This window comes from Protobothrops mucrosquamatus, unplaced genomic scaffold, assembly GCF_001527695.2.
Source record: "Protobothrops mucrosquamatus isolate PMUCROS unplaced genomic scaffold, P.Mucros_1.0 scaffold454, whole genome shotgun sequence".
Classification (NCBI taxonomy): domain Eukaryota; kingdom Metazoa; phylum Chordata; class Lepidosauria; order Squamata; family Viperidae; genus Protobothrops; species Protobothrops mucrosquamatus.
In genome coordinates this window covers 305,745-319,928 of record NW_015386777.1, presented here as the reverse complement: position 1 = coordinate 319,928, position 14,184 = coordinate 305,745, and the positions used below count along the sequence as shown (strand labels likewise).

At 47.7% G+C, this 14,184-nt stretch overlaps 1 protein-coding gene across 1 annotated transcript in view; it reads left to right on the top strand.

Moving 5' to 3' along the window:
- Positions 1-534: 534 nt before the first annotated feature.
- VCL (vinculin) overlaps positions 535-14,184 on the top strand; it is a 44,181-nt gene continuing 30,531 nt past the window's right edge. Inside the window, exons 1-3 of the mRNA XM_015816461.1 lie at positions 535-702; positions 11,692-11,763; positions 12,341-12,374. Coding sequence (XP_015671947.1) covers positions 535-702; positions 11,692-11,763; positions 12,341-12,374 — 274 coding nt within the window. The remainder of the gene's footprint in view (positions 703-11,691; positions 11,764-12,340; positions 12,375-14,184) is intronic.

Below are 14,184 nucleotides of genomic sequence, written 5' to 3'. Positions count from 1 at the left end.
AGGCGGGGCTCTGCCCCCTCCCTGGCGTCCTCCCCCGCCCGCGGCTCCCGTCCGCGCCTTATAAGGGCCGCAGAATGCCTGACGTCACGCGGAGCCCGGGACGGCCGGCTGGGGGGGCAGCGGCCAAAGGAGGAGGAGGGGCGGGAGGGAGGGAGGGAGGGGGGGGCAGGGGAGCTCGGAATCTGGGCTCCTCCAATCAGGGCAGGGCTGGCGCTCCGTCATTGGCGGAGACGCGGCACGGAGGGGGGCGCGGCTTCAGTCCGCGGCTGCGGGAGCTTTGCGGAACGGGGCGCGGAGCGTCGGCGGCGCTGCGGAGCGAAGGAGCGGCTCTCGGAGGGTCCCGGTGCGGCGGCGGCGGCAGCAGCTCCCGAGCTCCCTTCGCGCTCGCCCCGCGCCCCGAGTCCGCCGGGCTTCCCCCGAGCGCCGCTCCCTGGTCGGCGGGCCAGCCGTCGAAGTTGCTGCCGGCCTTCTGCTGCTTCTGCTTCTGCTTCTTGGGCGCCGCCGCCGCCGCGGAGGCGAGGACTCTCTGCAGCCATGCCGGTCTTCCACACGCGCACGATCGAGAGCATCCTGGAGCCGGTGGCCCAGCAGATCTCCCACCTGGTCATCATGCACGAGGAGGGCGAGGTGGACGGCAAGGCCATCCCGGACCTCACCGCCCCGGTGGCCGCCGTGCAAGCCGCCGTCAGCAACCTGGTCCGGGTGAGCGGAGGGGCGGGCGGGGAGGGGAGGGGCGGGACCCCCCCACTTGCCCACCCCCCACCCCAAGGGGCGGCCGGGGCTGCTCCGAGCAGCCGGCGGGGCAGCAGCGGCGGGAGCGAGAAGGCGCCCCCCCCCTCGGCGAAGCTGCCTGCGGCGAACCCCCCCCCCTCCCCCGGCTGTGGTCTGCGGCCCGCTCCGGCCGCTTCTTTTGCAACGCTCGGGGGCGTTGGCAGAAAAGGCAGGGCCGGAACCGGACTGTGCAACCGCGAGCGAAGAAGTCCCGTTAAAACTTCTTGCTTCGCCCCCGCCCCCCCCAGCCCAGCCCAGCCCAGCCCAGAAGAGAAGCGGCTCCTTTGGGAACTTCCTGACAAGTTTCCTTGCTTGCTTTCCCCCTTATCGGCCGCCTTCCGGTGCCTGGCCGAGCTCTCCTCCCGGGATCCCCGCCTCCTGCCCGGGAAGGGGGCTGCCTTCCCTTAAAAAAAAAAAAGCCATGTTGAGTAGAACGATCCATTTCTTTTCCCCTGCTTGTAAGACCCTCCTGATCCGGTCTGGGTGGGTTTTACCGCCAAGGAAGAGCATTCAAGGCTGGCCTGAGGATAGAACAGGATAGAATAACAGAGTTGGAAGGGACCTCTGAGGTCATCTGGTCCAACCCCCTGCTCAGGAAGGAAAGCCTACATACCATTTCAGACAAATGGTTGTCCAGTCTCTTCTTAAAAACTTCCAGTGTTGGAGCATTCACCGCCTCTGGAGGCAGGTGGTTCCACTGGTTAATTGTTCTGTCAGGAAACTTCTCCTTAGTTCTAGGTTGCTTCTCTCCCGGATTAGTTTCCATCCATTGATTCTTGGATATGCTCCCATGGAGGAGAGGACCCAGCGGGGTGGGGGGGGGGGGGGGGGAGGGATGAGCCCTCTCTTCCCAAAATGTCCAGGTTGCCTTTTCATTCTCCCAGGAGCTCCTCCTGCCTGTCTCTCATTCTTCCTCCTCCAAGCAACTCCCGGCCCTCCCCAGCCCTGCTGGCTGCTCTGTCACAGCCTGAGGGTTTCCGGAGTGCCTGGGCCGGGCAGATGGCCAAGGCCCTCTCCCTTCACCGGCTCGGCCTCTCCGAGGCTCCGTGGCGCAGTGGTGGAGCTGTGCGTGGAAAGCAAAGAGGAGTCTTGGAGAAAGTCAGGCCTTCCTTCTTGGAATTAACTCGGCTCCTGCTGATCCCAGTTATCTGCTGGAGCATTTTTTTTTTCACCAGCAGGACAGAAATGGTTTGTGACTGTCCGTGTGCCCAAGGGATAGAGCCCCGGGCTAGCTGGGGACTTCTGGGAGTGGAGGTCCAGACAGAGTTGCCAAGGTTGAGAACTCCTGGTGTAGAGAATGAGGAAGATGACCTTGGTGGAGATCCCAGAGGCAAGGAGGCTAAAGCATTTTTAAAATCCAGAGTGTTCAGGCAGCTTTCAGAAGCGGCTCTGGCAGAGACCTCCTTGCTTCAAAGGAGTGTCAGGAGGGGGCTGGGGTGGATTCACTACAGTCAGACAAGCAAGATTCTGCAGTTGTAGCCAGTTTCAGTAAAAGAGATCCTAACCTTCCTGGGGAGTGGATTTCCTGGCCTGGTCTGCCTGGTGGGGCTGACACTTCATGTGCAAATGTTTTTCAGTGTCTCGGACTTGCCTGAGAATTCCTCTCGATCCAAACACTCACTCAGTCCGATCCTGTGTTAGCCTTCCCCAGCCTCCTTTTTCCCTTTACCGTTCCTCTCTTTCCCCGAACTTTCTGCAAACCCATTTGTGTTACTGCCTGCTGATTAAAACAACTTCTAGGTTATTTTCTCTCTTTCTAGGAATTTTTTTTCCATCTCATCTATTTTGACTCCTGCATTATATATTCATCTACTTTCCTAACTTCCATTTCAACCGTTTCTTCAAAGGGTTTTCTCCCTCTCCAATTTACTGTCCAATTTAAAAAAGAAAGAAACTCAGATAAAAAAAAACTCTTTCTCCCCAGCTTCTCTGCTGCCTGCTGAAAAGATCCAGAAACAGCCCTGGGAGGGCCCAGATGATGCAGGCAGCAACAGTGACAGAATGAAAGTCGCCCTGCACCCTTTTTCCCTGGGCTGAGCCCCTTTCCCTCTGCGAGGGGAGTGGCCGAAGGCGTCTCTTGTTCCCTGCCTGCTCCCCATTATCCCCTCTCCTGGCTGACCCCACTTCTTGGCTGCTGCTTGCAAAGGAAAACAAGCAGCCCCCTGGAGCTGCTGGTGTTGGGTCTCTGGGGTCTGTGAAGCCTGACACCCCCCGGCCGGCTCCTCTTGACCTGAGTTTCCGCTCTTGGATCCAGCCCTCCCTCCCTCCCTCCCCCCGCCTGAGCAGGCAGAGATGGCTGGAGAGCCAGACAGACAGAAAGTGGGGGTACCCTGGGTGCCCCTCGACTTACACGGCCACAATTCAGCCGGACGTTTCCCTGGTGGAGCAAGAGAGCTGCTAGGCGAATTTTGCCCCATTTTATGACCTTCCTTGTCCCTGTGGAGTGAATCTCTGCAGTTAAGTCAGGAACATGGTCGTTAAGTGAGTCTGGCTCCCCCATTGATTTGGCTTGTCAGGAGGTCCCCCAAAAGAGGATCACGTGTCCCCCGGGATATGGCAACCGTCACAGGTGCATGCCGGTTGCCAAACATCCACATTTTGATCACGTGACATTGAGGATGCTGCTACAGTCGTAAGTGTGAAAAACCATCATAAGTCGCTTTTTTCAGGGCCGTTGTCATTTCAGATGGTCACTAAACGAATCAGTTTAGTTGAGGACTACCTGTATCTCCAAATATGTCTTCCCTTCTCCTTTGCTATCAGAAGCTAAGCCAGAGATGGACCGTGATTTGTCGTCCACTCGCTGTTTTCCATTCACACTTTTTGAGAGCCGCAGCCTGACCAGGTGTTTCCTTCTGACCTATCAAAGGGGGCTTTTTTTGGGGGGGGGGAAGGAGCTGTTTCTGATAAATGCACAGGACCAATTTTAGGGCTTGGCTTCTTCCCCGTCTCAGAATGGCAGAACTGACTGTCCATTTTCGGTCTTCACAGTTAGAAAGCTGCTTATAGAAAGAGCTGAACTCTTTCGTTTTTTTCTCGGTCAGTTATTTTTATTTGGTCTTAGTTGTCCCAAGGAGTTCAGTGTGGCATTTCTGGCCTCCTGACCCTTCTCTATATAGCCAGTTTTATCTGAAAAGGGTTTTGTGTTCTCCACAGGAATTTTGTAAGATGTTCCTCAAAAGCTTTTCCACTTTATGAAAGCCCAACAACCTCCAGCCCAGTCCAGCTAGCAGATATTTTTAACCGGTGTCCATTTTAGGATAGCTCTGGTAGAGGGAGTGAACTGGCAATATCTGGAGGTTAAAAATAATTATAAGGGAGTTTCCCAGTCTTTTTTGTCCGGAAAGTCAAAGATTTTAATTGACCCAAGGCTACGAATTTGAATGCTGTTGACAAAATTCTAATAATTTCCTTGTCTGCACGCTTGTGTTGCCTTAATCTGCTTTTATATCTGTCGCTTCTCGATGCTACAGGAGTTACGATTTCTGCCCTGGTATTGGGGTAGTTTTGTCAACTATGCTATCTCCGTCTTTCATCTTTTCCCTGGCTTTGTGAAATAAGCGGTCTTCGATCTGCTCAAGGGCCATATTTGGGAGCTTATGATGGAAACTCTCACAAAATGTCTCCCACGGTTGATGTGGCTGATTCCCACAGACCTGCCAGAGGATAAATGAAGCTCTGGGTTTCAGCCAATCGTTTTTCTAAATTTTAATTTTTCTAAGTTTTATTTGGTTCTATTTCTTATTTCCTAATATTGCTCCTATGGTCAGAGGTTTTGTTGCAAACATGCTTGACATTTGGTAGAACGGTTGAAACTGTAAAACATGTTTTGTTACATTACTCCTTTTATGTTGACACATATTCAGAGTTGATAACCTCGCATTTAAATAACATTTCCCAGTCATTTTGAGCAGTTTTAATTTACTATTTTTTATTTTCAGATTTGTATGACCTTGTTTCCTTGTTTCTTGCTACATGTGAAGTTGATAGTTGATAGTCCAGTTAATTTTATGATTTGCACATTTATATTGATGTAAACGGTCTTATATTACTGAGTTTTGTACCTACTAGTCTTCAACCACAATAAAGAGAATTCTTTTTCATGAAGCTGATATTTTACTCTTCAGCATGTTTTCTTTTTTGTTTAAATTAAACCATATAAAAACAGAGCTTGATAGGCACCAAAGATTTGGGGTTTTCTCTTTGCCCATCGTTGTCACTTTTGATTACATTGTCGATGGATGTTGCTAGTTGGATGTTGATTTCTAGCTGGATGTTGATGTTTCACCATGGATTTTGGGGGGTGTCTGCCTTTGAGTCTTGATTGACTCCTGGTGACTGCCTAGACCAGCCTTTGTGGTTTTCTTGGCAAGATTTTGGTAGTGGATTGCCATTGACTCATTCCAAGGGCTGAGAGAGGGTGACTGGCCCAACGTCACCCAGCCAGTTTTGAGCCTAAGGCAGGACTAGAACTCAGGGTATCCTGGTTTCTAGCCTTAACCACTGTATCAAACTGGCTTTCACCATGGAATTATTGGGAAAACAAAAATCAGTGGTAGCCTCTCAAATATTCTGGAGAATGGTTCCCCCCCCCATAGTCTGTAATTTTAAACTGCAAAAACGATCAGGGTAGAAGTCTTTAATTTAGGAGAAATTAACAAGATACGGGGTTTTTAATCAGAAGGACAGTTGGGGAAATCTGGTGACAGGCATTTGGAAAAGTCCAATTTTTGTGACACTAACAAAATATTGCAAACTAAGGCGTAGGCTTATTATGTTGCCCAACCTCAGATTGGCCGCTATTTTGAGTTTGGGCAAATTGTGCTTTGTGATGAACAGGTGTGTCTTTCTTGTATCAGGATTCTGATAGCCTGGTATGCGCAAACCAAAAATGTTGGCCATTTCGGAGTTTGGATGTCATGACAAATGTAGAACCTTAATTAAAATGTCTGGATGTGTAAAATGGAGGTGCTCATTGACTACGGTATTTGGCTTCGCCTTCCAGTCAGTCATTATATTTGCTGTTTAATTACAGGTAGTGGCTCAGCTTAACCACTGCTGCAAAAAGGTCATGAAATTGGGCATGGTCACACATGGTGGCCCACATAACAACTGGCATGATTTAAAACCCTGATTCTGGGCTCACTGATGGTCATTCAATTTCTCCTTCATTGCCTCAGTCTTCAAACTTGCTAGTGTGGTAGAAAGCATTATTTATATACTTCTCCTCCCCCCACATTATTTATGTACTTACATGTATATATGTGTGTGTGTGTATATATATATAAGTGATGTACATTAATTACGCATTTATATACTCCTCCCCCCCCCGCTTCACGACCTGGTGAGGACATGACTTCAAGTCAGGAAATAAGATAGAAATGATTTCACTGATTTGAAATTAGCCCACTGAGGGAAACTGGCAGCCTAGTGGTTGACAAAGCAGTTTGTGGTGCTTGTGGTTGATCACTTGTTGGTTGAGCAGGTGCTTTCAGAGTTGCTTCTAGACGGCTGTCTTCTGGGGCAGAGTTCTTCCACCCACATGACTTTTTGAGATGCCTGGAAAGTTTGTGCGGATCGACCAAGTGGCCAGATCCAGGAGGACGAACCTCTGCCGATGCCTCCAGTGAGGCATGCTGCACAATTTTATGGGAAGAATCCTGTGTGTCACTACAGTTGCCAAGTGGGAGACGCCTTGGGAGGGATTACGTTTTCCAACTAGCCTTCCTAGGTGGTCAGTTCTAAGAGCCAACTTTAAATCGGCTCCATCTTTTCTAGGCCTTTCTATAGCAGCTCTTCAGATTGGCCTTGGCTTTCCTGAAATCTCCGACTCTTTCATTGAGCTTATCTTTATTATCCTTATAGAGATAATTTTATTGAAGGCACACCTATTAGTTTGAAAAACTGAAAAACTCTGGAGTGGCAGTTTTGCTTTGCTTAATGGAGGAACTGGCCTTGGGGGGGGGGGCATGTGGAATTAAGCCGCGTCTGAAGTGAAGGCAGCTCCCGTCTCTGAGGGAGCAGAAATTCCTGTCTTTTCCTTTTAGCTCGGTCTCACTTTGGACGGTTTGGGGATCATGAGATCTTCAACATCTTGCAGAATTAGCATCCCAGGAGCTACGTGGAGAGTAGGACATTCCTTCTTCCTGGGTTAGAGCTTACCCCTCAACTGCAAACTTTCAAGTTTTATACACATACGTTATAAAATAAAGAAATGAAAATTGCTATTGACAATGAGGGGGCAGGAAAGTCTGCTGTATAATGGCCCTTTATTCAGGGATGGCAAGCTTTGCTTCTTTGTGGCATGTTTTATGAATGAAACAATAGTCTGTAGAAGTAAGCTCTTTTTTCATTCACTGAGACTTCCTTCTGAGAAAATAAAGGCAGAATCTCTCTGAAAACAACGATACTTTGCTTCGTGAAGGCTCTTCCACCTCCCATAAAATACTCTTATTTTTTTAATAATGCAAACCTCTTTTAAAAAAAACAGGTATTGTTCCAATAAGCTCTTTTAATAATTCATGTCTCGTTCACGGAAGTAAGGATAGGGCTGTCCGGCAGCTTTCATTGCTTCGACTTGAAATAGGGCCCATTCCCAGAGGGGGGAGGAGGAGGAGGAGGAGGAGGAGGAGGAGGAGGAGGAGGAGGAGGAGGAGGAAGAAGAAGAAGAGGCTTGCAAAGCATCTGTAAGGACCCACTTCAGCTGTCCCCCCAAGAATTCGAACTCTTGAGGCAATCACTGCTTCAGACAGGATTCTTTTATTTGGGGGGGGGGTCAGTAACAGTGGGGGATCAAGGTGAGGTCTGAGGTAAAAGCTCGCTAACACCATATAGTCACCCAAGGCGTAAACCCCTTCCACCAAAGCTGCACGGGGATTTGAATTGTATCCAGTCAGCTGGCGTCTGGGGGCGATCAGCCGTTGCTTTTGTCGCGAGAGACTTCTTGGCTTCGCTGACCTCTGGCTCATCTCCGATTCGGAGACCTACCGTACCCCTCCCCATGGCAGTCGGGGAAAGGAGACAGAACTGGCGAGCAAATACAAATGTGCAAGTAATGCTGGGCTGCCCCCCTCCCGCAACAGGATGGCAGGTCCCAAAGATGGAAGGACAGAAGGAAGGTAAGTAAAATAGGGAACCGTTTGGGACCTGACAGCATCCTAGAACTGCCCGGGAATCCCAAGAGGAACAATCCAGAGGCTGGGACAGTTTGACTCCTCTTATATCCCTAAAACCTGGACAGGGCCGTGGAGATGGCCTTGAGGGCAACGTTCGGAAGGGCGGAAGCATTCCTGAAGCCCCAGGGAAGGAGGTGGGATGAGGAAGAGGCTCGGACTGACTTCTCCTTCCTAGACTCACTCTGAGGTGTGAGAGGGAAAAGAGGGAAAAGCCACCGTCAGGTTTGCAAGATTTGGTCAATATATAATGGCTAATCTCAGTGAAGCTGAAGTCTGATCTCCTTCTGGAGTTGATCTGGGCAGTCTTGGTGGGGGGATGACAGAGTCCCTGCCTAGCGGTCACTTGGTCCCTTTTTGGAGAGGAGGGAGCCCCCCTCGCCGCCCAGTGACCTCCACGCTTAGGAGCACCTCTAAGAGAGGCTTTATGTCTTCCTTTTCTGCTTCCTTCAGCCTCTCTCAGGATCTGACCGAGAGCACCTTCTTCTGGCGCTATCCAGAGGCGCTGCCAGGCCGGGGGGGGGGGGGGCGCTGCCCGTCTCCTCTTGCCGGGAGGCTTTGTCTTCCCAAAGTGGAAGCAAGCGTGCTGTTTCCAGAGTAAGCAGCTCCTCGGACCGGCTCCTGCTTTAGAAGGAAAGAGAAGCGTTCCCAATATCTCAGCCGGGTCTTTCCCGCTTGGCCCGTTTTCAGATTCTCTCAACTCCGTCTGGAGTGTCTGGAGACGTTGCAGCTGTTCTTTGTGTTCGCCACTCGGTTTCTTCTTGGGACCAGATCCGGCTCCCTCGTCCCGATGAATGGGCCACAGTCAGTCTTGAGTGTGACTCTGGCGCCTCTTCCTCCTCCTCCTCCTCCTCCTCCTCCACAGAGCGAGCCCTTTCGGCTCAGCCGAGGGCGCCAGGGGAGCTCACATCTGCCCAACAGTGCGGGCCTTTGTGCTCAGGGATGGGCGCCTTGGCAGAGGGCAGGGGAGGCTGGAAGAGCCCAGCCTTGAAAGATCTGCATGGGAATGTTTTTGGTCAGTGTTAACAGATGTGCTGGCCCTTTAAAATATTTTCTTTTTCTCTTTCTTTCTTTCTTTCTTTCTTTCTTTCTTTCTTTCTTTCTTTCTTTCTTTCTTTCTTTCTTTCTTTCTTTCTTTCTTTCTTTCTTTCTTTCTTTCTTTCTCTTTCTCCCTCCCTCCCTCCCTCCCTCTCTCCCTTCCTTCCTTCTCTCCCATCTCATCCCATCCCATAAATCATATACTCAGCTCATGCAATGTCAACCATTATGAAAGGTAAGGGATGGATTTTAGCATTCTTCAGTGACGATTTTCTGAGTATTTGTAAAATGCAAAATGATTTTCTTTTAAGTTTTTATAGTCACAATTTGTAAAAAAAAGTGTTTTCCAAAAGTTTGGATAACAGCTAAGTGGATGTTTCTTTTCAGGATTGCTTTGGAGGCATTTTTCTTTTTGCAAGTAGTAAGCCGTCTGCAGTTGTGTTATGGCATTTTCGTCCTAGTTAGTAAGAAGTTAGCACGGCTATTGAGGCCTTTCTTTCGTGGAGCACAATATATTCAAGAGGGCTATTCTGGTAACACACAGCCAGATGTCCGATCTATTTCAGGAAGCAGAATATAAATTTGAGTGTCAAAAGCTCATTCTTTGCTGGTCAAAGGCTGACTGAAGTTCATTTCTTTGGATTGTTTTCCCAAATCATCCGACCTTGTTATTTTGAAACTCCCCCTTGATTTCTGCTCTAAAATTCATTTCCTTTGGCAATACCTTGAGTTTTGAGACACTGTGCAGATTGTGGGGTTTTTTAATCGCAGGAGCTCTTGCGGGAAGATGGAAACCATTAACATAAATGATGACAATGGGTTGGAAAGCAGATGGCATACTAATGTGATCCCTGCATGCAGTTTATTTTTTAGCAAAAGACCAGAATGAAAGAGAGGAGAAGCATCAAGCGCTACAGGCCTACAAACTGTGTGCATATGTGATTCAAAATGCCAGTCTATTCCAGGTACCTCCCAACAGAGCCACAGATACCTCTCTAGAGATATCTGAGGATGAGTTTGCTGATAGAGAGCAGAACATTCTGTCCATCTGACCCATCAGGCTATTGTTAAGTCAGGGCTCTGGATTGAATGGAACGGGCGAGGCACGTGACCGACTCCGGGTCCCCGGCCAGTCTGGGCAAACTGAACTGTGCTTGAACTGGGGAGTTCGTGTGAATGCAGACGGCACAGCTGTGATGGGGTTTGCATATTCATAATCCGTGTTCTGGATGTTCTTACTGTTGTATTGTTTTTTTTAATTGCTGTCTAATTTTAGGACCATAAGCTGCCCAGAGTTACTTGGTTGAGTTGGCAGCTACAGAAAATAAATGAATGAATAAAATAAGTAAATAGACTTTTCATGAAGTACTTAGCTGGGATGAATGGTATGTGTTCCTTTATCACTTAGTTCAGGGGTCCTCAACCTTGGCAACTTTAAGACTTGTGGACTTCAACTCCCAGAATTCCTCAGCCAGCTGAGGAATTCTGGGAGTTGAAGTCCACAAGTCTTAAAGTTGCCAAGGTTGAGGATCCCTGACTTAGCTGGTCCACGGATGGTTTGAATATCAAGGATGGTAGAGAGAAATCCTTTACAACAGTAAATTTTTAACTTCCTATATTCCTGTAAATTTTAACTTTACTCAACAGTTTTGATTATTAAAAATATGCATGCATATCTATATGCAGGTAGTCCTCAGCCACAACTGAGCCCATTAGTAAACCATTAGTAAACATTCCACCAGGATGAACGTATCCATCTGCTTGCTTTACTTTCTCACTATTTATGTATATTTATACATCTGTATTCCTTTTTCCTCTTGGACACCTCGGTCTCCGACAGATTAGTGTTTATATGGCTTGTTTCATCATGCAGCCTATTTATATTCGCTGCAAATCATCTGGGTTTTCAGGCAGCAGTTTAGATCACCGGCATAGAAAGTGTGTTAACATTCATATGCCCAACAAACATATCTCTGACATCATCATAAATATTTCTTATGAACCTATTAAACACCCAAGAGTACATCACTTATCTTTGTCTTACAATTTGTTCAGAGTTGAACAATCTGCTTAGTTTTCCATTCTTGTGCATGTTTTCGCTTCCATTAAGTGCTTTTCTGATCCCAGTGAAGAACCGAGCTTAAACAATATATCTGCAAAACGTTCCGTAATGCAACTTTGTTCACTCTATTGCACTTTGTTAAATTAACAGCTATGAAATAAAATTCTTTCTTACTTTCGTGCACTTTTCAATGATTTGCTGAACAGCAAACGTCTGATTTGTACACTGCACGGTGTTTTAAAGACTGCTGTGAACCACATTGGTTGGCTTGCCCAAACAAAAAGTGATGGTTGATTAATCGTCATGGCTGCTGTTTGTACTTATTTATTTTTGTGGATGCTTTTATTGTTTTAATGTATTTTTATATTTCTTTAATTGTTTTACAATTTTAGAATTGAAAGCTGCCCAGAGTCACTTGGTGGAGTTGGGTGGCTAGAGATCATCAAATAAATAAATAAAGTGATATAGAAATATTTTTAATAATACTAGTAAGACAGCAGTTTGTGTTCTACCGCTAGCTCATTTGTTTTTATTTGGCGGAATTCTGCCACACTATCTCAGTCTTGGGAATTGGAAGAGCTATTTCTGAGTGTACTAAATGCGACTTGTACCGATGGTAGTGACAGAAATGAATCTCTTCTCATGCAGGTGGGAAAAGAAACCGTTCAGACAACCGAAGACCAGATTTTGAAGAGAGATATGCCGCCAGCATTCATCAAGTAAGTAGAGTTCAGATATATATTGGTTTAGGAAACCTTACGGCCTAGGAGGATGAGCTGCTTCAGGCTCCCAGAAAAGGCTTGCGTGAGTGAATGCCGTCTCTTGAGGGATGCGGTTTGCCAGAGACTTTGTCTCTTTCCATACATGTTCACTCCTTACAGTCTGATTGAGAATGATGCTCTTTACAACTTTAGATAATTTGTCAGATACCTGGTTAATTCAGAATAGAGCACAGAGGATGGTCATCGCCGTCTTGATCCAGTCAAGCTTCCACCAGTCCAACCGATGGTGGCTCAGTCAAGAGCAGAGGAGATGGCACGGCTGGAACCCCTCTTCAGAGTGCAGGACGACAGTGGGAGAGGACCAAGGGGAGGGATCTGGCAGCCAAGCGGCAGGGAAAGCACTGGTCCAGAGCAGAGTTTCTCAACCTTCTCAACTTCAGGATGTGCGGACTTCACACTCCCAGAATTCCCCAGCCAGCAAGCCAACATTGTCCAGGTTGAGAAAGGCTGGTCTAGAGCAGTCGTCAAAACCTTGCTTATGCCGGAGAGCGTTTCTCCCTCAGGTTCTGCTTTAGGTTTTCGAAAAGGCTGTATCCTGCCTCTCTCTGGGTGAGGGATGTCCGGGAATGGAAGGATGCGGGTGGAAAAAGAGAAGTTGTTGGGTAATATTTTGTGGAATATTCTAGATAAAATCAAAGTCCACTTCCTGGGGTCAGGTGTAGTAATGTAGTAATGTCTCCTTAGGATTTAGGAGAGAAGCAGTAGGTTCAGAGTCCATGACTGATGGATCCATGGCTGATTTCCATTTTTATTGAGTGTTTTTAGGCCATAGCATCAACCTTTCATTCATCAGTCCATCCACAGTTGAGCATTCTCTCTCTCTAAGACATCCGCTTCTTCTACGGATGAGATGGAGGAGACGGCTGTAATATTTTATCCGTTCTTTTTCCCTACCTTTGTCCTTGGCGTGACTCAGATTTCATTTCATGCCTGGAATTTAATGGCACCTGTAATGAACTTCATGCATCGGCTCTGATTATAATGGCTTCCTCCGCTGAGATCTTGATGGCACGTTGTTAATCACTTTCATGATAATTCACTTTTTGTTGAAAAGAATTGCTGCTAAGTGTTTTTGTTGCTCTTTGGAGTTCAGCCTTGTGTCTGACTAAATTGTTGAATAGGCTTGGATAGATCAGTTCCTAATTCAAGAGAAGAAATCAATGGCCTTCAGATGGAGATACATAGAGATTGGTATATTTGGGCTGTGAATGAACCAAATACATGAAAGTATGTCAGGGTCTAATTTTGCAATGTTTTTTAATCTGAAAAAAAACCCAAACCCATAATCAGAATTCTCTGTGAAGTCGACTACATTGCACCCTGATTAGATCCAAGCTTTCATTTGAAGTTCAGAATTTTTAGCTGAAAATGATGAGACTCATGTAGGCTGAAATATTTACTAGGAATTTCATTTTTCCACTTGGGGCCAGGGCATAAAAAAGTATTCCTGGCTTTAGATAATGATGGTTCAGCATCCAGAAGCCTTACTATGAAGCTGCATTGTCACCTTGAGATTGCCTGGAGAAAGAATTGGCCCTTCTGCCTGCTGGCCCTGACCCAAAATTACATCACCCCTGGTCCAAGGCAGCATTGCGAAATTGCAGTGCATTGCCCTGTCCCTTTTGTACATGGGACATGACATTGCATGCGTGTATTAAAGAGGTGGGAGGCCTCACCATGGTGACACAATCCAGCTGAGGTTGTTGTGGTGGGTGCTTTTGAGGACCCCCTCTGCCCCTGGCAGACGTGCCAAGGTGCCCGGTAATGTAGATTAAGCGTTATTTTAATACAGATTGAGCTTGGTAAAACAGCTTTTGCGCATGCCTGAAGAGCAGAACCGATGACCACTGTACAAGAGAAGCTGTACAAGATCTCTTTCAGATCTCTAAGTCTCCTGCTCTCTGTCTCTTTCCTAACACAGCTATGGAAGTCCTTCCTGGCTGGTACAGAGGTCCTGGGGGGGGGCTAAATTCCCCTTTGGAGTGGTGTCCTCCAGGGAAGAAGGGGGCCCGGGTCCAAATGTGCATCTTTGAGAGAAGCCGAAGCAGAGAAAAAAGGTGCTGGTGTCTGCTTGCAACTGCACGTAATTTGTGCACTGCCATTGGAGTTACTTACTAAGGGAACAACTTAACCAAACCAAGCAATCTGGATTTCTACCTGGCTCTTTTGCTGAGTCTGCAAATCTTTGGATTTAGGGCCGTAGAGCAGATAAAGGTCACCTAACATCATACAACATTGAAATTACGGGCGAACCAACAATTTCCTTAGGGAGTGGAAGAGGAATTCCTCCTCACTGAAGGAGGAGTCCCCCACTGCCAGAAGCCACTCGCACGACACCCACACACACCCCGGGGGGGGG